Source organism: Ranitomeya imitator, chromosome 5, assembly GCF_032444005.1.
Source record: "Ranitomeya imitator isolate aRanImi1 chromosome 5, aRanImi1.pri, whole genome shotgun sequence".
Classification (NCBI taxonomy): Eukaryota; Metazoa; Chordata; class Amphibia; order Anura; family Dendrobatidae; genus Ranitomeya; species Ranitomeya imitator.
In genome coordinates, this window is record NC_091286.1 from 383,115,700 (window position 1) to 383,141,657 (window position 25,958).

At 43.4% G+C, this 25,958-nt stretch overlaps 1 protein-coding gene across 2 annotated transcripts in view; it reads right to left on the reverse strand.

Annotated features, from left to right (window-relative positions):
- The window catches only part of GFRAL (GDNF family receptor alpha like), a 269,983-nt gene that overhangs the window by 61,757 nt on the left and 182,268 nt on the right, over nt 1-25,958 (reverse strand). For both annotated transcript variants that reach the window (XM_069726751.1, XM_069726753.1), the window contains 2 exons: nt 20,701-20,757; nt 9,943-10,273 (listed from right to left, as the gene is read on the reverse strand). In XM_069726751.1, the coding sequence (XP_069582852.1) occupies nt 9,943-10,273; nt 20,701-20,757 (388 nt within the window). The remainder of the gene's footprint in view (nt 1-9,942; nt 10,274-20,700; nt 20,758-25,958) is intronic.

The window sequence follows — 25,958 nt, forward strand, 5'->3', positions numbered from 1 at the left end:
TGTTTATGTTTGGAGTCCAGGGGGAGGAGTCTGGGATCCGGATGGGTCTATAAAACTCCTTCCTGTTCCACTCAGCTTTAGGACCCGTTGAAGTGCCGTAGAGCACGAAACGATCGTTGTCCGTGGCTGACTCTATCCCTCCCTGCTATCCGTTTGTTTATATGTCCCAATAAAGTGATATTCACCGCAACAGGGTAAGTGCGCGCCTACTTTTTCTATTTTTCCACTGGATTTTGTACACATTTTTTCTGGCAGCAGCACCCCGTTGATTTAGGTGTAAAGGATATATACAGCCCGTATCACTTTCTGTGGTGCTAGACCGATAATATAATACGGTCATTGAGTTTGACCTTTGAGCAGTGCGGATGTGTGTTTTCTCTACTATTGGAAAGAGTTGATTGTTTGGTTGCTAATATTTGTTCCAGGTTCTCATGTGGCATAATATTTTGCAATTTGCCTTTATAGCGAGGATCAAGGAGGCAGGCCAACCAGTAATCGTCATCGGTCATCATTTTAATAATGCGTGGGTCCCTTTTGAGGATACGTAAGGCATAATCCGCCATGTGGGCCAAACTTCCAGTTGTCAAATCTGCGGTTGTGCTGGGTTGAGGGGCAGTTACAGGCAAATCTACGTCACTTGTGTCCCTCAAAAAACCAGAACCCGGCCTTGCCACGCCACCAATTTCCATTGGCCCCGGAGAAGCTTCCTCATTAAATAAATACTCATCCCCATCATCCTCCTCGTCCTCCTCCTCCTGTTCGCCCGCTACCTCGTCCTGTACACTGCCCTGACCAGACAATGGCTGACTGTCATCAAGGCTTTCCTCTTCCTCTGCTGCAGACGCCTGCTCCTTTATGTGCGTCAAACTTTGCATCAGCAGATGCATTAGGGGGATGCTCATGCTTATTATGGCGTTGTCTGCACTAACCAGCCGTGTGCATTCCTAAAAACACTGAAGGACTTGACACATGTCTTGTACCTTCGACCACTGCACACCTGACAACTCCATGTCTGCCATCCTACTGCCTGCCCGTGTATGTGTATCCTCCCACAAATACATAACAGCACGCCTCTGTTCGCACAGTCTCTGAAGCATGTGCTGTGTTGAGTTCCACCTTGTTGCAACGTCGATGATTAGGCGATGCTGGGGAAGGTTCAAAGACCGCTGGTAGGTCTGCATACGGCTGGAGTGTACGGGCGAACGGCGGATATGCGAGCAAAGTCTGCGCACTTTGAGGAGCAGGTCGGATAACCCCGGATAACTTTTCAGGAAGCACTGCACCACCAGGTTTAAGGTGTGAGCCAGGCAAGGAATGTGTTTCAGTTGGGAAAGGGCTATGGCAGCCTTGAAATTCCTTCCGTTATCACTCACTACCTTGCCTGCCTCAAGATGTACAGTGCCCAGTCATGACTGCGTTTCTTTCTGCAAGAACTCGGACAGAACTTCCGCTGTGTGTCTGTTGTTGCCCAAACACTTCATTGCCAATACAGCCTGCTGACGCTTGCCAGTAGCTGCCCCATAATGGGACACCTGGTGTGCAACAGTGGCAGCTGCGGATGGAGTGGTTGTGCGACTGCGGTCTGTGGACGAGCTCTCGCTTCTGCAGGAGGACAAGGAGGAGGAGGAGGGGGGGCGAACAGCTACAGCCAACTGTTTCCTAGACCATGGGCTAGGCAAAACTGTCCCAATATTGCTGTCCCCTGTGGACCCTGCATCCACAACATTCACCCAGTGTGCCGTGATGGACACGTAACGTCCCTGGCCATGCCTACTGGTCCATGCATCTGTTGTCAGGTGCACCATTGTACTCACAGATTGCCTGAGTGCATGGACGATGCGCTCTTTAACATGCTGGTGGAGGGCTGGGATGGCTTTTCTCAAAAAGAAGTGTCGACTGGGTAGCTCGTAGGGTGGTACAGCGTAGTCCATCAGGGCTTTGAAAGCTTTGCTTTCAACTAACCGGTAGGGCATCATCTCTAACAAGATTAGTCTAGCAATGTGGGCGTTCAAACCCTGTGTACGCGGATGCGAGGATGAGTACTTCCTTTTTCTAACGAGAGTCTCATGTAGGGTGAGCTGGACTGGAGAGCTGGAGATCGTGGAACTAGCGGGGGTGCCGGTGGACATGGCAGACAGAGACGGTTGGAGACGGTATTCTTGCCGGTGCCCTACATGCAGTGTTTCCTACTACGAAACTGGTGATTCCCTGACTGCTTTGGCCTGGCGATGGAATCTGCACATTTACTGCAGGTGGTGCGGGAAATGGTGGCCTTACAGTGATGGAAGGGATGTAGCGTTGCTGACTAGCTTCATTGGCCGAGGGTGCTACAACCTTAAGGGACGTTTGGTAGTTAGTCCAGGCTTGCAAATGCATGGTGGTTAAATGTCTATGCATGCAACTTGTATTTAGACTTTTCAGATTCTGACCTCTGCTTAAGGTAGTTGAACATTTTTGACAGATGACTTTGCGCTGATCATTTGGTTGTTGTTTAAAAAAATGCCAGACTGCACTCTTTCTACCATCGGATACCTTTTCAGGCACTGCAGACTGAGCTTCTTTAACCGGATGGCCACGCTGTCCTCCAACTGGTTTTGGCTTTGCCACGCGTTTTGGGCCAGATACGGGCCCGGCAGATGGAACCTGTTGCGATGTTGATGCCTGCTGCCTGCACCCTGTTCCCCCAATGGCTGCCAATCAGGGTCAACAACTGGGTCATCTATGACCTCCTCTTCTATCTCGTGTGCGACTTCGTCTGTGTCACCGTGGAAGCCGGTGGTATAGCGTTCGTGACGGGGCACCATAGTCTCATCAGGGTCTGATTCTGGATCAGTACACTGCGAGGGCAATGTTCTGGTCTGAATCAAAGGAACTGCATAGTAATGGCTGTGCATCTGTGCACTCCATGTCCGATTCAACTTCTAATGGGCATGGCCTGTTAACTGTTTCACTTTCTAACCCAGGAACGGTATGTGTAAAGAGCTCCATGGAGTAACCCGTTGTGTCACCTGACGTATCCTTCTCTGTTGTTGTTTTTGCTGAAGAGGACAAGGAAGCGACTTGTCCCTGACCGTGAAAATCCACTAACGACGCGCTGCTTTTACATTTACCAGTTTCAGAAGAGGAGGCAAAAGAGCTAGAGGCTGAGTCAGCAAGGAAAGCCAAAACTTGTTCTTGCTGCTCTGGCTTTAAAAGCGGTTTTCCTACTCCCAGAAAAGGGAGCGTTCGAGGCCTTGTGTAGCCAGACGACGAACCTGGCTCCACAACTCGAGACTTAGGTGCTATATTGCTTTTCCCATGACCACCTGATGCTCCACCACCACTACCATCATTACCAGCTGGCAATGACCGCCCATGGCCACGACCTCTTCCACCAGACTTCCTCATTGTTTGCAAAACGTAACCAAAGTAACAGTATTTGTTACTGTAAAACAACTTACAAGGTGAACTCTAACTTCTGTAGGATTTAGATATCCCTTTATAGGTGGGTGAGACTGCAAGGAAAATCAGGCACAATGTTACACACTAGGTTTTCTGTGGCACAAAATAAGAGAGATGCCACACACGCAGGACTGTCACTCAAGCACAAATGCCAATATTAATCTCCCACTAATTTTTTTTTTTCAGGGAGAATTACAAAATAAATAAATAAAGCAGTATTATAGACACTAGGCTTTCTGTGCCCCACAATTTGAGAGAGATGGCACACACGACTGGCACTCAAGCACAAATGCCAATATTAATCTCCCACTATTTTTTTTTAAGGGAGAATTAAAAAATAAATAAATATAACAGTATTATAGACACTAGGCTTTCTGTGCCCCACAATTTGAGAGAGATGGCACACACGACTGGCACTCAAGCACAAATGCCAATATTAATCTCCCACTATTTTTTTTTAAGGGAGAATTAAAAAACAACAACAAAAAAAAAAGTATTATAGACTAGTGAATAAATGTGGGCCACTGTATTAGAGTATATTTTCTGTGGCAGAAAGTGGCTTGAAGAGATGTAACGAAAGAAAAAAAAAAATAGGGACTGTCCTACAATTACTATCTCCCTGCAGTAATCTCAGCCAGGTATGGCAGGCAGCAATAACAAGGAGTGGACTGCTGCACAAATTAAATCAAAAGTGTGGAGAAACAAACAAGATAGCTGTGCAGAAAGGAAGGAACAACAGGATTTGTGCTTTGAAAAAAGCAGTTGGTTTGCACAGCGGCGTACACACAGCAATGCAGCTATCAGGGAGCCTTCAAGGGCAGCCCAATGAGCTACAGCGCTGAGGAAAAAAAAATGTTGCTTCCACTGTCCCTGCAAACAAAAGGTGGTGTTGGACAGTGGAAATCGCTACAGCACAAGCGGTTTGGGGGTTAATGTACCCTGCCTAACGCTATCCCTGCTTCTGACGAAGCGGCAGCAACCTCTCCCTATGCTCAGATCAGCAGCAGTAAGATGGCGGTCGGCGGGAACGCCCCTTTATAGCCCCTGTGATGCCGCAGACAGCAAGCCAATCACTGCATTGCCCTTCTCTAAGATGGTGGGGACTGAGACCTATGTCATCACGCTGCCCACACTCTGCGTCCACCTTCATTGGCTGAGAAATGGCGCTTTTTGCATCATTGAAACGCGACTTTGGCGCGAAAGTCGCGTACCGCATGGCTGACCCCACACAGGGATCGGGTCGGGTTTCATGAAACCTGACTTTGCCAAAAGTTGGCGACTTATGAAAATGAACGATCCGTTTCTCTCAACCCTAAGGCTGGAGTCACACTCGGCGTAAGACAATACGGTCTGTATATTACGGCCGTAATACGCCGAAAAGTCCCCAAAATAGTAGTCCGTAGCTCCTCCGTAGGCAGGGTGTGTCAGCGTTTTTTGCGCATGGCATCCTCTGTATGTAATCCGTATGGCATCCGTACTGCGTGTTTTTCTCGCAGGCTTGCAAAACCAACATGCGGCTATACAAGGGATCCATGTGTCAAATAAAAATATATATATATACTGTCTATATATATATATATATAAATATATATATATATATATATATATATATATATATATATATATATGTCAGTAGACACATATATGTATATATATTAATATTTCATACAGCGCTAGATAGCTTAAAAGCCGGTAATTCAATTGCCGGCTTTTGCTATCTCCTTCCTAAACCCGACATGATATGAGACATGGTTTACATACAGTAAACCATCTCATATCCCCCCTTTTTTTTGCATATTCCACACTACTAATGTTAGTAGTCAAAAACCACCTTCCCATAACAAAATACTACAGGAAAAAAGAGGCTATAGCTGAGAATTAAAATGATTCAACATTTATTGATAAAGATTTAAAATTAACAAACAACAGAAAAATTCTTCCCTAAAATACGCTAGGAACAGCACCTAGCCAGGTCAATAAAGTCCAAAAACATACGAAAAGTATACATATAATTATAATAGTGTAACAGTCTAAATAGCACAGCAAAGGCACCAATGCATTAGCATAATATAATATTTATTGCTGATACAAAGGGAGAGACCCAGACTATAAGCTCTAAATGGAGAAAATGCAATAGTGCTAAAAATATCCCCACAGAGGGTCTAGATCAATTCCGATGCCAGCAATCTGTGTATAAGCAAGGTATCAGGTGAATGCTAAATTGGCACCCCGTAAAAAAGGTGCCTGCCACAAAAGGTAAACTAACATGCACAGCCTCTTCAATTAATACTCATATGTCCCCAACAAGGAGCATGTAAAGTGCATGATACAATGACTAATAGACCGTATAGGTTCTAAACTAAATATGGTAAATGAGGTAAACTTACATGGACAAATAGTCCTGACCAAGAGCGTTCCACAGCGACGTTGAATCATTTTAATTCTCAGCTATAGCCTCTTTTTTCCTGTAGTATTTTGTTATGGGAAGGTGGGATTTACATTGTGGGACTTTACAGATCTTCGGAAGGTAAGGATATTGTTGGTTTATTTTATTTTTTTTGTTACAGATCGAGGGGCTTCAGTGAGTGGATTGAGCGTTGAATAAAATATTACAACAACCTTTGTGATTTTTTCATTAAAATACTTTTTAATAATGTGTTTGTGTATTTTTTAACCCTTTACTAGTATTGGATTAATAATGGATAGGTGTCATAATTGACGCCTCTCCATTATTAATTTGGCTTAATGTCACCTTACAATAGCAAGGTGGCATTAACCCTTCATTACCCCATATCTCACCGCTACACGGGAATGGGAAGAGAGTGGCCAAGTGCCAGAGTAGGCGCATCTTCCAGATCTGCTTTTTCTGGGGTGGCTGGGGGCAGATGTTTTTAGCCAGGGGGGGCAATAACCATGGACCCTCTCCAGGCTATTAATATCTGCTCTAAGTCACTGGCTTTACTACTCTGGTGGAGAAAATTGCGCGGGAGCCCACGCCAATTTTTTCCGCCATTTAACCCTTTAATTTAATAGCTAGAACGGCCAAATTTTGCATATACACACTACTAACATTAGTAGTGTGGAATATGCAAAAAAAATGGGGATATGAGATGGTTTACTGTATGTAAACCATGTCTCATATCATGTCGGGTTTAGGAAGGAGATTGCAAAAGCCGGTAATTGAATTACTGGCTTTAAAGCTATCTAGCGCTGGATGAAATAATAATATATATACATATATGTGTCTCACTGACATATATATATATATATATATATATATATATATATATATATACCTATTCTATGTGTAGACATTTATTCTACCTATTCTATTGTAAGCTGTCAGTGTGATTTTACTGTAAACCGCGCTGAATTGCCGGCTTTTCTCTCTAACACCGCTGTGTATTTCTCGCAAGTCACACTGCTGGTCCATGTGTAATCCGTATTTTTCTGGCTTCCATAGACTTTCATTGGCATTTTTTTTGCGCAATACGGTGACAAACGCAGCATGCTGTGTTTTTCTACGGCCGTAGAAAGCCGTATAATACTGATCAGTAAAATACGGCAGATAGGAGCAGGGGCATAGAGAATAATTGGGACGTTTGTTAGGCGTGTTTTACGGACGTATTTTCTGCGCTCTTATGTCCGTAAAACTCGCTAGTGTGACTCCAGCCTAATACTCACTTCCAGTGTTGGCACCATTCCAGTGTTATTGGCACTGGCTCTCCTGGGGATTTATGAGATTGCTATGTCATGCGATATCTGCGACAATTCAGTGCTGGCTTCACTCTCACCTCATACAGACATAACTGACAGATGGGGGAAGTGAGAAGGCAGCAGTGGCTCTCACTTCCTCAAGATGTCTTTATTTGCCTGAAGGAGGGGAGAGTGATTGTTTTATCATGCGGCCCCTGCAGCCAATGTCAAGAGAGCCATGGGACAGCCAGTGCCAACACCACTGGAATGGTACCCGAACCAGAGGTGAGAATAAGTATTATTATTATTTTGAGAAAAATAAGAATTTATAAGAAGTTTCCCAAGTAGTGGACAACCCCTATAATTTAGTTCATATTGCTTATATTCAGTCAGCTTACTCTACAGTGCTATATAGACCTATACAGACATTTTCAACATTTACTATATGTCCTCTCTGTCCTCCGTTGGGTCGACTATCTAGTACATACACTTCTAGGGCCAATTGTTTAGGAAATCAACTAACGTATTACTATGAAATTTCAGAAATATGGAAGGATGGTTCAATCTACTCCTCTCTACATGGGACGCAAATGCAGAAATTGAAAAATGCTAAACACTGAACATTATCATGCGGCAGTCACATAAAGTAGCCTATAGCTTCTTTCTCTCCTCCCTTCTTTACAATCTGTTTTGAGACAAATCTGGATCAAAAAGTCAATGACTTGTGAAACTATACTACTTCATTGAAAACTACAGTTTTGAAGTGTCAAGTTCTTCTTTACAATAACTGCTAAGTAATGCTTTCTTATGTAACATGCAAATAGTCTTTCTGAAAGGAAGAGGACAGGAACTATAGCGCCACGTATTGGAGGTTGCAATCCAAAATTTCATTACTAACCCTTTAAAGGCTCTTGCTACATAACTTTAGATAAGAAGCAAAACCAGAAACTTAATTTGCCGATGTGTTTAGAGGTGTTTGCCCCTCATCAGTCAAAAGAATGAGGATTGCTTTGGCTGTGTGACAGAGCGTCAAAAGGATGAATCATCTACTTGTGGAGAATGACAAGTCAGCATATAGAAATGTATTGGTCATTCTCCTCTGTAAATTTAAATATGCAACTTGCCTCTTCGGAGAGGAAGACAGCGGTAACTCCAGTCCAAATAGAAAATTGATAAGTAAATAAGGTGGCACACTGCAGCGCTAAAACATGTAAATTTGAAAACACGAAATTTGAACTGCATTACTGCACTAGAAATATGAAAAATGAGAGCTTTTAGCGCATAAAAATGGCCAATTTTATGTGTACCTGGTAGCCCCTTTACGGCATCTCTCTTATTGAAATGTATTCAAATAGAAAATTGAGGCTGACTGCACAACTGACAAAACGGATGCCCGTCCTAGTCCCACTGGACCCAAGTGGATGAGTACATACCATGCATTGAAGTGAAGGACAGCATCCCATCCAGGTGAAAAAAATCTTACTTTATTGTGCCAAAATGCAGTAACTCCAGTGTCACTTATTGAAAGAATCAAATCCGAAAATCATTATTGACCCTTAAAAGAGCCTTGTCACATGATAAAAATAGAATAAGAAGCCTAACCAGAAACATCATTTGCAGATACATGTTTCAGAGTGTTTGCCAATCATCAGAGCAAACTAGGATGACTGATTGGGACATGTCTCTCTTTTCACTGGGGATGGTGGTAGATAGGTTCATGTCCAAAAAGCAAGCACCTGCAACAGGTCACTATATTTAGGTGGCATGTATGGTGCTTATATTGGATTATCACATGAACACTTTGCGAGGTAAACAGCTGTGTTTAGATTTCGGAATTAAGGTGACTTTTCTTTAGTCTGTTTAAAAAAAAGTTAATAAATTATGGATTACCTGTTTCACAAGTCAGATAGCACATTTTCTGTAACACACAAACCTTACTTTCAGGATTTTTGTTTAGTAGCAAAATGTGACCCGCAGATATTAAACTCCCCTCTTTGTTTGCAGTGTGTGAAGAATAAAAATAATGATGCCAGTCCAGTATATCACATAACAATCAATTCACAACCACACTGACTCTGCAGGAACAGAACATCCCTATCATTTGCAACTTTGGATTATTATTTACAGACTGAAACAACACTTTAATTTTCAATGTGGTTCAGCATTGCACAATGCACCACAATAAAGCTAGACCTTCTTATATCCTCATGTGTAATGAATAGGGAACTCTCACCTCCTATTCATATGCTGTAAAATGCTAAACTGGCACTCCCTAGCTGGCTCTCATCTTTTATCATCCCTGTCGTAGTCCCTCCTGAATTAAAGCATGGTATGTGATAGATGCAACCATTATGGTATAATCATAAAGACTATAATTAATGTTGCTAGCCCACTCTTTGAGCCTTCAGCAGTGTGTGAAGTTGTGGCAGGCATTTAAGTGATTAATTTCAATGATTAAGAGTTTAAATAATTAAAAAAAATGATCTTGCAACCTTTTTGTATATTCTTGAATCAAACTTTTTCGCAGTCATTACTCCTAGAATTTTATGAATAAATTGACTAATGGTTGTTACTGATTGTAGGTTTGTCCCTATACAGTCAGACATAGTAGAGTTAGCGCCTCAGATCCCAAACTGTGTACTTTGTAAGACACATCACCTTGATAAGGGGAATATCAATATGATAATTAAGGGAATAACATTGAAAAATGCACAATTCAAAATTCTTAGAAGTATTAACTAAAACCGACATGTCGGAATAGGAACTCTTTAAATATTCGAAAAATAGTAAAGTAATACTACCAACCTGCATAATTCATTATCAAGGCAGCTTGATATCACATGAAGACAAGACACAGGAACATCAGAATGAGATGTGCATGATTTGCTATGCAGGACATCTCCAGCATGATGACAAGTTTCATGAGATTCATTGCAATCACAAAAAGCCAGCATTTGAGACATATTGAAAGGCATAGTTTCATAAAATGACCGTATGGTTCTCTTGCAGTCTTTCACATTACATGCAGTGCCATTGGCTGGACAAGCTGTCATTAGGGCAGCCAAGTGTCTATTGCACACGGAATCTCTAACACACAATGCGGCAACATCCAAGCATGATTTGCGACCTCCAAATTCTGTAAAGAAATTAAGCAATGCATGATGTGCATTGTGATTAATTTGAAAGCAAAAGACTGGCACACTGTCCTTTTAAAAGAATTGTGTGCTCAAAGAAAGCACTCATGGTCCAGACTAATAGAGGTAGGAACCTCAGCACCACAAAAGAAAACAAGACTGAAGGACTTGCTGCAGTCTAAAGGTACCTTCACACATAATGATATCGTTAACGATATCGTTGCTTTTTGTGACGTAGCAACGATATCGTTAAGGAAATCGTTATGTGTGACAGCGACCAATGATCAGGCCCCTGCTGGGAGATCGTTGGCCGCTGAGGAAAGTCCAGAACTTTATTTCATCGCTGGACTCCCTGCAGACTTCACTGGATCGGCGTGTGTGACACCGATCCAGCGATGTCTTCACTGGTAACCAGGGTAAACATCGGGTTACTAACCGCAGGGCCACGCTTAGTAACCCGATGTTTACCCTGGTTACCAGCATAAAAGTAAAAAAAACAAACACTACATACTTACCTACCGCTGTCTGTCTCCGGCGCTCTGCTTCTCTGCACTCCTCCTGCACTGGCTGTGAGCGTCGGTCAGCCGGAAAGCAGAGCGGTGACGTCACCGCTCTGCTTTCTGGCCGCTGTGCTCACAGCCAGTGCAGGAGGAGTGCAGAGAAGCAGAGCGCCGGAGGACAGACAGCGGTAGGTAAGTATGTAATGTTTGTTTTTTTTACTTTTATGCTGGTAACCAGGGTAAACATCTGGTAACTAAGCGTGGCCCTGCGCTTAGTAACGCGATGTTTACCCTGGTTACCCGGGGACCTCGGGATCGTTGGTCGCTGGAGAGCTGTCTGTGTGACAGCTCTCCAGCGACCAAACAGCGACGCTGCAGCGATCGACATCGTTGTCTGGATCGCTGCAGCGTCGCTGAGTGTGAAGGTACCTTAAGTTTATTTTGATCTGGCAAGGAGTCAAAAAGAGATGTGGTTTAGAGATGAGCGAACCTTTCAAGTTTCCGTTAGGTTCAGACTGGCGAAAGTCCTGATTCTCAAATTAGGGGCAGACACCAGGTAAAGTGGCATCATTTGACCCATAGTACAAATTGTATAATTGTGCAGCATGGATGCCTCGGACAGGATCTTGGACAGAGTTTTTGTTCCAGCATCTATAGCATTAACATTGATCAGTCACAAGTGGATGAGTAAATAAAAAAAAAATGTCCCATATAAGAGAAGGCACTTCATTCAAAATGAAACAAAAAAAAAACCCACACATAAGGTGGAATGTGAAAACAAAAAGAAAACCCCAAAATGCAGTAACATAATACACTTTTATTAAATTGTTTAAAACCACAAAGTAAACAAGCAGAGGCAGAAATGCCAAAAAGGGGGATGCCAGGCAAAAGAGGATAGGGTATACTAAGTGAGGAGAGAGGGTAAATAAAAGTACAATGAATTGCTCTAGCCAATTAATCAAACACCATGTATCCGCATAGATCCACTTAAAATACCTATATTATGGTGGCAGACATGCAGGCAAATCTAATGACAATAACACATGAAGATGAAAAAATGCATAATATCCCTTCTGATATCGTAGACAGGCGAAGACTGCATCAGAGGTAAGTATATACACAAATGCAATATTATCAACTAGATACAGGGCTCATCAGATAAATTGTATAAGATAATTATTACATGTGTGATAAAAAGCCTGCCACTGGAGGTCTGCTCTTTTGTCCCCTCACCCAGATGCACGATTTGCAGCCAACTTCTTTCGGGGGCGTCCCCCTTTTTTGCCATTTCTGCCGCTGCTTGCTTACATTGTGGCTTTAAACAATTTAATAAAAAAATATTATTTTACTGCATTTTTTGGTTCTCTTCTTGTTCTCCCATTCCACTTAATGTGTGGGGGTTTTGCTGTTTCATAAGTGGATGAGTGACAGGTGAAGGCCTGGTGCTCTGAGAGCCCTGACAAATTTAGGGGACACACATGAAGGAGACCCAACTTGGAGTCCAAACATTTCTAAGAATTAGGGACAGACACCAGGAAAAGTGGCATCAATTGACCTATAGTATAAATTTGATAATGGCACAGCAGCAGTCAGCCACAGACCATGAATGAGGTAACATGGTCTGGGACAGCATTTACAGCTTTAAATTTAAGTTTAAATTAAGACGAGGTGAGTGAGGGATCAGTGTAAGGCTGTTGTGCTGTGAGCATTGATACCTCATGCAACACTCAGGTGGCCCAAATATCATCTTCATAGACTACTATTGTTAGGGCTCATACTCATTTGTGAGGAAAATGGACAAGTGCAATCAGATAAAAAAAAATCGGATAGCACTCTGACCAATGCTAAGCTATGAGTCACAGCTCATCTGCAATTTTTTTCTCAGCTAAAATTGGACTGAGAAAAATATCACAGCATGCTGTGATTATTCTCGCATCTTAGAGACTCGCTAATGCAAGTAAATGGGTGCGAGAAAAAAATCACATGGCACTTAGACCATGCGAGTGCTGTCCTATTTTTACACACCAATGTCCTTTTAAAGCTGGCAATTCATCTTCCGCATACAGTAAAATCATAGCGTGACCCAACAAAATAGGACAGAATACATATATTTATATCTATCTGTTCTATGTACATATGTCAGTCACATATACAATTATTACAGTGCTTGTGTAGCCCAGCTTTCTGCCCAGTAATGGTGATTGGGCAACTGGCACTTGGGGACTGCGAAGGCAATCAACTTTTGCAAACCGTCTGTATCCACTAGTCGGAAAGGCAGCATTGCTGTGGACAACAGATTGAACTTAGTTGAGCTCTAAGCTCTTGGTTTTTCCATGGGTAGGAGGAAACATACTTTCATGTGACAACAACTGGGGGACCGAGGGCTGGCTGCTTTGCTAAGAGAGGGTGGAGTATGGTGAACAACCATAAACTGCTGGACTGTGAATGAGATGCAGGCAGAGATATTATGCTGGATTGAGAAAGATGTGCTGTGTTTTTTGAAACAAAAATAGTAGGCATCTCCACTTCCGAAACAGTTGACAGGCTCTCACTCACATCAACTGTAGGGGGGTAAACAAGAGGAGGTTTTGCAGCTGTAGACCTGTGTAAGAACACTTGTCATGGTGACAGATGAGTAAGAAGCAGCAGATGTGGTTGATGGGATGGCAAGTTGGTGGCAAGGCCCGCTAGTCCGCATTTTAGCGCAGTGAGATTCACAGCCTATGGCTTGTTGATTGCACATGTTCTAGTTCATGCATGTAATAGTCAAATTATTGTAATTTTTGCCTCTACTGAGTTGTGTTTTTGCAAAGTTGGCTGATAACGTTAGTTGGGTCATTCTCTGCAGTCTCAAAAAAGGCCCAGGCTAGGCAATTCTTGCCACCCTTGTGAACTGCAGACCCATGACCCCTGCTGGCCACAGCCAGAGTTGTGGCTGAGTATGCAAGGCTTGTCATGTTTGTATCGCTCCATGTCTATGCAGTAAGCAGCAATGTAACCTGCTCATCTTCCTCCTCCTCCACCTCCTCTGCTGAGCTACTCAACTGTGTGCCTCTGGGTTCACACCAAATTGGATCTACAACCTCATTGTCATCCACTCTGTTCTCCCACATCTCACCCTGAGTCACCTTCCTCTTTTTCCTGCCCTGACAGCACAGTACAGTCCACGTGTGCCTCAAGTATCTGAGTCTCATCAGGATCACCTCCACCTCTGGGGTTAATGTCTGGCAATGAAGGTCTTGATTCTGCTTGGACCCTACTTCCTCCATCCCCTGATCCAACTGAAAAAAAATTGGACATCGGTGCAGATGCTTTTCTCCATTTGATTCTGTGAACAGATCTCATGGAAAAGAATGTGTGACCATCTCTGCAGACTCGCTCATCTGTGGTTCCCCACAGTTAGTTGGGTGGTTGGAGATTTGTGACGTGGGGAGGGAACAAGGATAATTGGGCTGCCACCTCTGAGGATTGTACTGTGTGTGATGTTAGGGTGGAGGAAGAGGAGGAGAGGTCACTTGATGTAGTGCTTGCCATCCACTGGAGCACATGCTCTTTCTGGCCCTTATCTACAAGGTGTAATGCTGTGTGGCGGCCAAAGAAAGGGAGTCAGGTAGCCAGTCTAGTAACAGATTTTGTCTGTTGTCTTTGGATAGGATGATATGGTGTTTGTTCAGTAGATTTTTCATTAACATTTCCACCTAACCCATGTACACCTTAAACACCCAGCCTCTTCCCTTTCCACTATAACCTCACTTCTTCCCACTCTTGTTGGATGCACCCTAACCTTCTTTTAACCAGCTATTTCACAAGGCCTAGGCCCAGACCTGTCAGCCACCTGTCTCTAAAATAACAAATTTGCTGAAATAGTGTGTCTGGAATACATTATTAGCAGAAAGGATTTAAATTTAGAAATGTGGTCTAGTGTCTGGAACCCGCTATTAGCAGAAAGGATTTAGATTCTGAAATGTGGCCTAGTGTCTGGCCTACACTATTAGCACAAACAATTTAAATTCTTAAATATGGGCTGGTGTCTGGCCCAAACTATTAACAGAAAGGATTTAGATCCTGAAGTGTGGACTCCTTCCTGGACCACACTATCAGCACAAATGATTTAGATTCTGAAATATGATCTGGTGTATGGGCCACACTATTACCAGAAAAGATTTAGATTCTGGAGTGTGGTCTGGTGTCTGGCCCACACTATAAGCACAAACTATTTAGATTCTGAAATGTGGTTTAATCTCCGGCCTGCACTATTAGCACAAATAATTTTGACTCTGAAATGCAGCCTGGTGTATGGCCCAAACTATTAACACAAACAGTTTAGATTCTGAAATGCAGCCTGGTCTCTGGCCCACACTATTAGCAGAAAGAATTTGATTCTGAATTGTGGACTACTGACTGGACACACTACTTGCAGAAAGGATTTAGATTCAGAAATGTGGCCTGGTGTCTGGCCCACACTATTAGCAGAAACTATTTAAATTCTGAAATGTGAACTGATGTATGGGCCACACTATTATATGAAAGGATATATATTATGAAATGTGGCCTGGTGTCTGTCCCAAACTACTAGCAGAAAGGATTTAGATTCTGAAATGCAGCCTGGTCTCTGGCCCACACTATTAGCACAAAATGTGAATGTGATTGATAGTGAGACGTGTTGGGACACAGAATTCCACAGGATTGGGGATTGTTATGATTAGGTAATTCAGAACCACAATGGACCTTGAAGTTCAGAGCACACAAAGTGACCTGACAATAACCAAAAGACATAGGACGAGCTCTGAGACGTGGGAACTCTGCTGACCGCAATCCCTAATCCTATCCAACCACACTAGAGGCAGCCGTGGATTGCGCCTAACGCTCCCTATGCAACTCGGCACAGCCTGAGAAACTAGCTAGACCTAAGATAGAAAAATAAGCCTACCTTGCCTCAGCAAAATACCCCAAAGGAAAAGGCAGCCCCCCACATATAATGACTGTGAGTAGAGATGAAAATACAAACGCAGAGATGAAATAGATTTAGCAAAGTGAGGCCCAACTTACTGAACAGACCGAAGATAGGAAAGATAACTTTGCGGTCAACACAAAACCCTACAAACAACCACGCAGAGGGGGCAAAAAGACCCTCCGCACCGACTAACGGTACGGAGGTGCTTCCTCTGCGTCCCAGAGCTTCCAGCAAGCCAGAAAAACCAATTAAGCAAGCTGGACAGAAAAAATAGCAAACAAAAATAACACAAGCAAAACTTAGCTTATGCAGAGCAGACAGGCCACAGGAACGATCCAGGAGGAAGCAAGACCAATACTAGAACATTGACTGGAGGCCAGGAGCAAAGCACTAGGTGGAGTTAAATAGAGCAGCACCTAACGACTTCACCACATCACCTGAGGAAGGAAACTCAGAAGCCGCAGTACCACTCACCTCCACCAACGGAAGCTCATAGACAGAATCAGCGGAAGTACCACCTGTGACCACAGGAGGGAGCTCTGCCACAGAATCCACAACAGTACCCCCCCCTTGAGGATGGGTCACCGAACCCTCACCAGAGCCCCCAGGCCGACCAGGATGAGCCATATGAAAGGCACGAACAAGATCGGCAGCATGGACATCAGAGGTAAAGACCCAGGAATTATCTTCCTGACCATAACCCTTCCACTTAACCAGATACTGGACTTTCCGTCTCGAAACACGAGAATCCAAAATCTTCTCCACAATATACTCCAACTCCCCCTCCACCAAAACCGGGGCAGGAGGATCAACAGATGGAACCATAGGTGCCACGTATCTCCGCAACAATGACCTATGGAATACGTTATGGATGGAAACAGAATCTGGAAGGGTCAAACGAAAAGACACAGGATTAAGAACCTCAGAAATCCTATACGGACCAATGAAACGAGACTTCAACTTTGGAGAGGAAACCTTCATAGGAATATGATGAGATGACAACCAAACCAAATCCCCAACACGAAGTCGGGGACCCACACAGCGTCTGCGATTAGCGAAACGTTGAGCCTTCTCCTGGGACAAGGTCAAATTGTCCACTACATGAGTCCAAATCTGCTGTAACCTGTTCACCACCGTATCCACACCAGGACAGTCCAAAGACTCAACCTGCCCTGAAGAGAAACGAGGATGGAACCCAGAGTTGCAGAAAAACGGCGAAACCAAGGTAGCCGAGCTGGCCCGATTATTAAGGGCGAACTCAGCCAAAGGCAAGAAGGATACCCAATCATCCTGATCAGCAGAAACAAAGCATCTCAGATATGTTTCCAAGGTCTGATTGGTTCGTTCGGTCTGGCCATTAGTCTGAGGATGGAAAGCCGAGGAAAAAGACAAATCAATGCCCATCCTAGCACAAAAAGCTCGCCAAAACCTCAAAACAAACTGGGAACCTCTGTCAGAAACGATGTTCTCTGGAATGCCATGTAAACGAACCACATGCTGGAAGAACAATGGCACCAAATCAGAGGAGGAAGGTAATTTAGACAAGGGTACCAAATGGATCATCTTAGAGAAGCGATCACAAACCACCCAAATGACCGACATTTTTTGAGAGATGGGGAGATCCGAAATAAAATCCATAGAGATATGTGTCCAAGGCCTCTTCGGGACCGGCAAGGGCAAAAGCAACCCACTGGCACAAGAACAGCAGGGCTTAGCCCAAGCACAAATCCCACAGGACTGCACAAAAGAACGCACATCCCGCGACAGAGACGGCCACCAAAAGGATCTAGCCACTAAATCTCTGCGTCCCAGAGCTTCCAGCAAGCCAGAAAATCCAATTAAGCAAGCTGGACAGAAAAAATAGCAAACAAAAATAACACAAGCAAAACTTAGCTTATGCAGAGCAGACAGGCCACAGGATCGATCCAGGAGGAAGCAAGACCAATACTAGAACATTGACTGGAGGCCAGGAGCAAAGCACTAGGTGGAGTTAAATAGAGCAGCACCTAACGACTTCACCACATCACCTGAGGAAGGAAACTCAGAAGCCGCAGTACCACTCACCTCCACCAACGGAAGCTCATAGACAAAATCAGCCGAAGTACCACCTGTGACCACAGGAGGGAGCTCTGCCACAGAATCCACAACAGGGGATATTCAGAAGAAGTCTTGGAGGCGATTAGGTGAGGAGTGAATAAGTATGGGGAGATAAGGAGGTCTTGGGAGGATTGGAGATTACGTGAGGGAAGATATCGGGAGATTAGGTTAGAGATATATGGAGGAGACAGGTTATGGATGGCTTTGTAGGTTAGTATTAGTAATTTGAACTGGATACGCTGAGGGAATGTGAGCCAGTGAAGAGATTTGCAGAGGGGAGAAGCGGAGGAGTAGCGAGGAAAGAGATGAATTAGTCGGGCAGCAGAGTTAAGAATGGACTGGAGAGGGGCGAGAGTGTTAGCAGGGAGGCCACAGAAAAGGATGTTGTAGTAGTCGAGGCGGGAGATGATGAGGGCATGCACAAGCATTTCAGTAGATTGAGGGTTGAGAAAAGGATGGATTCTGAAGATATTTTTGAGTTTGAGGTGACAGGAGGTGGAAAGAGCTTGGATGTGCAGTTTGAAGGACATGGCAGAGTTAAGGGTTACTCCGAGGCAGCGGACTTCCGGTAAAGGGGAAAGCGTGATGTCATTAATTGTGATAAATAGGTCAGGTAAGGAAGATCTGTGTGATGGAGGAAAGATGATGAGTTCAGATTTGTACACAATGAGTTTGAGGAAGTGAGAGGAGAAGAAGGATTATGAAATGTGGCTTGGTGTCTGACCCACACAATAAGCACAAACAATTAAGATTATGAAATGTGGCCTGGTTTCTGGCCCACACTATTAGCACAAACTATATAGATTATGAAATGGGGCTTGGTCTCTGGATCACACTATTAGCACAAATAATTTAGTCTCTGAAATTTGGCCTGGTGTATGGCCTACACTATTAGCAGAAAGGATTTAGATTCTGAAGTATGGATTCCTGACTGGACAACACTATTAGCACAAATAATTTCGATTCTAAAATACGGCCTGGTGTAAAGCACACACTATTAGTAGAAAGGATTTAGATTGTGAATTGTAGCCTGGTGTATGACCCACACTACTAGCAGAAAGGATTTAGATTCTAAAATGTGGCCTGTTGTCAGGCCCACCCTATTAGCACAAATAATTTAGATTTTAAAATATGGCCTGCAGTAAAGCCTACACTATTGTCAGAAAGGATTTGGATTCTGAAATGTTGCCTGGCCTGTGGCCCACACTATTAGTGCAAACTATTTAGAAGCTGGAAGGTCGATTTCACACATGATCCTATCTATCTGACTACTTGGAGCAGCAGCAGGAGCAGCCTCTCTGCACTGTTACACTGACAAAATGGAGCAAAAACAACATGTTCGCTTTTTAAATAGAGCGGGACATGTGACAGGCAGCTATAAAGCCCTTCTGTCTGGAAGTTGTGGATGGCTTCTGCACCTTGATTGATTGGTGGAATCTCCACACATTAAGTTAATTTTTTTTAAAATAGAGTCCGCCGCTACTCTGACCTCTCCTCATCCTCTCTCCTCATCACACACTTCTCCTCATCATACAGCACCACTGTCTTAGCCAAAGTTCTAATGAAAGTATTAATGGAAACTCGATTTACAGAGCTTTGGTATGTTTTTGACAAGTTTGAGGAAAAATGCTCCCAGTATCCGAACACGGATAGGAATGTACAACGGTACAATGTTCGTGCTGAATTTGAGACTGCCAAACATTTTCTAAACAATCTCTAATGTGGTCCACTCCATGCCGTATCAAAATAAAATTTGTACTGCAGCAAGACCTACTTTCTCATTTTCTTTTGTAGTGGTGAGGTTCCTACATCTGAACATTATGATTAACTCAGTAAAAATACTACAGTAAAAGTTGACAAGAAATTAAAATAATTTTATGTAGCATTGCACACAATACTGATTTAAGAGAAAAAAATATAGAGAAATATAACAATAAAACATGTTGTATAGCATTATATAAATATATTGGATTGAGTTTCATGGCGTTCATTAAGTTTGTGGGTGGGTTAAACAGCATTATTATCACCATGTTGTAGGCACTTTTTAATACTTTAAATAATTTTTTAACCAAAAGATCAGTTTTAATGACAGTCAAATCTTCTGGCATCCAAGCTTTTAGCCGTTATGCTACATATAATAATTTGCCTTTTGTATCTGCAGCCATTAAGTTATGGATTGTTGACTAGTTGATGAACAGATATATTCAGTATTTCCAATGTCTGAGAACATAACTTTATATTTCAATTTTATAGGCTAAAATGTATATATAAAATGTTATCTTTTTATGTTAACATTAGATAAAAAAAGGTTAAACAGCCACAAATTGAATGATCTATTGATAAAAGATTGTTTTGCTGATGCAATCGTACACATTTTAGTTAATATTGGCAGTTATAGTCACTTTAACTGAACAAAATCAGCAGGCAAAGGATGAACAATTATTCTGGATATGCTGTTTCAAAAAAAGATCCTCCTTGACAGATGTTTCATTATCAGATAAAATAAACTTATCATGACCAATTTGGCTCAAAATGACAACAAAGTGTCATTGATAGGCTAAAACAATGTAAAATGTCAACTTTAGTATAATGTGTGCAAACACTTTTACTCGTTACAGATAGAGGGACCCAAAAATGTGTTTACCAAAGGATAATATCCAGGCTTTTACTGAAACTGTGGATAAGAAACCTTACATTTACAGTAGTTAAACTTTTCATAAGAGTATACTATTAAATTTAACTGAATCTGGCATAAAATGTAACACCTATTGTTGCTGTAAAAGGACTCTATACAGTTAGATGACTTTATCACTCGGTCCTTTTCTTTATTATTGCTTTTTTTGTTAAGAAAAAATAATTTATTTGTGAGATACATTACCCATATTTTTCAACGAGCTCATATCCCAATCTAAATTCATTGTCCCTTGAGAAGAATCTGAAAAAAAAGAAAAATACTATAAATGATAAAATTAATAATATAATACAATTCATGTTTATTTCATTTTTCAATGTTTTAATCAATTTGTGACCTGGCTAATTTTCTTTTTTTTTGGCTCTATGTGTTTTCCTCCCATTTTTCAAGAGCTGTAATCTTTTTTTCTTACCAACATAGTTTTATGATTGCTTTGATTTTTTTTTGTATGAATTGTCTCTTTTTGTGGTGCATGTTAACTTTTTTTATTGGTAATAATAATTGTTTTGATTGCATTTTTAAGCACAGGTTTGGTAACCCATCAAAAAATGGCAATTCTGGTTTTTTTTAACCCCTTCCCGACCTTGAAAGTCGGTGCCAATCCGACCCATGACGCCTATGTGGCGTCATGGAAAGATCGCGTCCCTGCAGATCGGGTGAAAGGGTTAACTCCCATTTCACCCGATCTGCAGGGACAGGAGGAGTAGTAGTTTAGCCCAGGGGGGGTGGCTTCACCCCCTCGTGGCTACGATCGCTCTGATTGGCTGTTGAAAGTGAAACTGCCAATCAGAGCGATTTGTAATATTTCACCTATTATAACGGGTGAAATATTACAATCCAGCCATGGCCGATGCTGCAATACCATCGGCCATGGCTGGAAATACTAATGTGCCCCCACCCCACCCCACCGATCGACCCCCCAGCCCCCCGATCTGGCCGGTACACTGCTCTGGCTCCCCTCTGTCCTGTGCTCCGCTCCCCCCCGTGCTCTTGTCCGCTCCCCCCGTGCTTCAATCACCCCCCCGTGCTCCGATCACCCCCCCTGCACTCCGATCCACCCCCCTCCATGCTCCGTTCCACCCCCCCGTGCTCCGTTCTACCCCCCCGTGCTCCGTTCCACCCCTCCCGCGCTCCGATTCACCCCCCATGCTCCGATCCCCCCCGGTGCTCCCCCCCACCCTATCATACTTACCGATCCTGCCGGGGTCCGTCCGTCTTCTCCCCGGGCGCCGCCATCTTCCAAAATGGCGGGCGCATGCGCAGTGCGCCCGCCGAATCTGCCAGCCGGCAGATTCGTTCCAAAGTGCACTTTGATCATTGAGATATAATCTATCTCAGTGATCAAAATAAAAAAAATAATAAATGACCCCCCCCCTTTGTCACCCCCATAGGTAGGGACAATAAAAAAAATAAAGAATTTTTTTTTTCCACTAATGTTAGAATAGGGTTAGGGGTAGGGTTAGGGGTAGGGTTAGGGCTAGGGTTAGGGTTAGGGGTAGGGTTAGGGGTAGGGTTAGGGTTAGGGCTAGGGTTAGGGTTAGGGTTAGGGCTAGGGTTAGGGTTAGGGTTAGGGTTAGGGTTAGGGGTAGGGGTAGGGTTAGGGCTAGGGGTAGGGGTAGGGTTAGGGTTTCGGTATGTGCACACGTATTCTGGTCCTCTGCGGATTTTTCCGCTGCGGATTGGTAAATCCGCAGTGCTAAACCGCTGCGGATTTATGGCGGATTTACCATGTTTTTTCTGCGCATTTCCCTGCGGTTTTACAACTGCGATTTTCTATTTGAGCAGTTGTAAAACCGCTGCGGAATCCGCACAAAGAAGTGACATGCTGCGGAATGTAAACCGCTGCGTTTCCGTGCAGTTTTTCTGCAGCATGTGTACAGCGATTTTTGTTTCCCATAGGTTTACATTGAACTGTAAACTCATGGGAAACTGCTGCGGATCCGCAGCGTTTTCCGCAGCGTGTGCACATACCTTTAGAATTAGGCCATGTGCACACGGTGCGGATTTGGCTGCGGATCCGCAGTGGATTGGCCGCTGCGGATTCGCAGCAGTGTTCCATCAGGTGTACAGTACCATGTAAACATATGGAAACCAAATCCGCTGTGCCCATGGTGCGGAAAATACCGCGCGGAAACGCTGCGTTGTATTTTCCGCAGCATGTCAATTCTTTGTGCGGATTCCACAGCGTTTTACACCTGTTCCTCAATAGGAATCCGCAGGTGAAATCCGCACAAAAAACACTGGAAATCCACGGAAAATCCGCAGGTAAAACGCAGTGCCTTTTACCTGCGGATTTTTAAAAAATGATGCTGAAAAATCTCACACGAATCCGCAACGTGGGCACATAACCTTAGGGTTAGGGTTGGAATTAGGGTTGTGGTTAGGGTTGTGTTGTGGTTAGGGTTGTGATTAGGGTTATGGCTACAGTTGGGATTAGGGTTAGGGGTGTGTTGGGTTTAGGGTTAGGGCTGTGATTAGGGTTAGGGCTACAGTTGGGATTAGGGTTAGGGATGTGTTGGGGTTAGGGTTAGGGTTAGGGCTGTGATTAGGGTTATGGCTACAGTTGGAATTAGGGTTGTGGTTAGGGTTAGGGTTGGAATTAGGGTTGTGGTTAGGGTTAGGGGTGTGTTGGGGTTAGGGTTGTGGTTAGGGGTGTGTTGGGGTTAGGGTTGTGATTAGGGTTATGGCTACAGTTGGGATTAGGGTTAGGGGTGTGTTGGGGTTAGTGTTGGAGGTAGAATTGAGGGGTTACCACTGTTTAGGCACATCAGGGGTTTCCAAACGCAACATGGCGCCACCATTGATTCCAGCCAATCTCGTATTCAAAAAATCAAATGGTGCTCCCTCAATTCCGAGCCCTGACGTGTGCCCAAACAGTGGTTTACCCCCACATATGGGGTACCAGCATACTCAGGATAAACTGCGCAACAATTACTGGGGTCCAATTTCTCCTGTTACCCTTGTGAAAATAAAAAAATGCTTGCTAAAACATCATTTTTGAGGAAAGAAAAATGATTTATTATTTTCACGGCTCTACGTTGTAAACGTCTGTGAAGCACTTGGGGGTTCAAAGTGCTCACCACATATCTAGATAAGTTCCTTGGGGGGTATAGTTTCTAAAATGGGGTCACTTGTGGGGGGTTTCTACTGTTTAGGCACACCAGAGGCTCTGCAAACGCAACGTGACGCCCGCAGACCATTCCATCAAGGTCTGCATTTCAAAAGTCACTACTTCCCTTCTGAGCCCCGACGTGTGCCCAAACAGTGGTTTACCTCCACACATGGGGTATCAGCGTACTCAGGAGTAACTGAACAACAACGTTTGGGGTCCAATTTCTCCTGTAACCCTTGGAAAAATAAAAAATTCTGGGCTAAATAATTATTTTTGAGGAAAGAAAACATATTTATTATTTTCACGGCTCTGCATTATATACTTCTATGAAGCACTTGGGGGTTCAAAGTGCTCACCACACATCTAGATAAGTTCCTTTCGGGTTCTAGTTTCCAAAATGGGGTCACTTGTGGGGGGTTTCTACTGTTTAGCCACATCACGGGCTCTGCAAACGCAACGTGACGCCCGCAGAGCATTCCATCAAAGTCTGCATTTCAAAACGTCACTACTTCAATTCCGAGCCCCGGCATGTGCCCAAACAGTAGTTTACCCCCACATATGGGGTATCACCGTACTCAGGAGAAACTGGACAACAAATATTGGGGTCAAATTTCTCCTGTCACCCTTGGGAAAATTAAAAAATTCTGGGCTAAATAATTATTTTTGAGGAAAGAAAACGTATTTATTATTTTCACGGCTCTGCATTATAAACTTCTGTGAAGCACTTGGGGGTTCAAAGTGCTCACCACACATCTAGATAAGTTCCTTTCGGGGTCTAGTTTCCAAAATGGGGTCACTTGTGGGGGGTTTCTACTGTTAAGCCACATCAGGGGCTCTGCAAACGCAACGTGACGCCCACAGAGCATTCCATCAAAGTCTGCATTTCAAAACGTCACTACTTCACTTCCGAGCCCCGGCATGTGCCCAAACAGTGGTTTACCCCCACATATGGGGTATCAGCGTACTCAGGAGAAACTGGACAACAAATTTGGGGGTCAAATTTCTCCTGATACCCTTGGGAAAATAAAAAATTGCAGGCTAAAAATCATTTTTGAGAAAATATTTTTTTATTTTTATTTTCATGGCTCTGCGTTATAAACTTCTGTGAAGCACTTGGGGGTTCAAAGTCCTCACCACACATCTAGATTAGTTCCTTTGGTGGACTAGTTTCCAAAATGGGGTCATTTCTGGGGGATCTCCAATGTTTAGGCACACAAGGGCTCTCCAAACGTGACATGGTGTCCGCTAATGATTGGAGCTAATTTTCCATTTAAAAAGCCAAATGGTGTGCCTTCCCTTCCGAGCCCTGCCGTGCGCCCAAACAGTGGTTTACCCCCACATATGGGGTATCAGTGTACTCAGGACAAACTGGACAACAACATTTGGGGTCCAATTTCTGCCATTACCCTTGGCAAAATAGGAAATTCCAGGCTAAAAAATCATTTTTGAGGAAAGAAAAATTATTTTTTATTTTCATGGCTCTGCGTTATAAACTTCTGTGAAGCACCTGGGGGTTTAAAGTGCTCAATATGCATCTAGATAAGTTCCTTGGGGGGTCTAGTTTCCAAAATGGGGTCACTTGTGGAGGAGCTCCAATGTTTAGGCACACAGGGGCTCTCCAAACGTGACATGGTGTCCGCTAACAATTGGAGCTAATTTTCCATTCAAAAAGTCAAAAGGCGCGCCTTCCCTTCCGAGCCCTGCCGTGTGCCCAAACAGTGGTTTACCCCCACATATGAGGTATCGGCGTACTCGGGAGAAATTGCCCAACAAATTTTATGATCCATTTTATCCTATTGCCCATGTGATAATGAAAAAATTGAGGCGAAAAGAATTTTTTTGTGAAAAAAAAAATACTTTTTCATTTTTACAGATCAATTTGTGAAGCACCTGAGGGTTTAAAGTGCTCACTAGGCATCTAAATAAGTTCCTTGGGGGGTCTAGTTTCCAAAATGGGGTTACTTGTGGGGGAGCTCCAATTTTTAGGCACACGGGGGCTCTCCAAACGTGACATGGTGTCCGCTAAAGAGTGGAGAAATTTTTGATTCAAAAAGTCAAATGGTGCTCCTTCCCTTCCAAGCCCTGCCGTGCGCCCAAACAGTGGTTTACCCCCACATATGAGGTATCAGCGTACTCAGGACAAATTGGACAACAACTTACGTGGTTCAGTTTCTCCTTTTACCATTGGGAAAATAAAAAAATTGTTGCTAAAAGATAATTTTTGTGACTAAAAAGTTAAATGTTCATTTTTTCCTTCCATGTTGCTTCTGCTGCTGTGAAGCACCTGAAGGGTTAATAAACTTCTAGGATGTGGTTTTGAGTACCTTGAGGG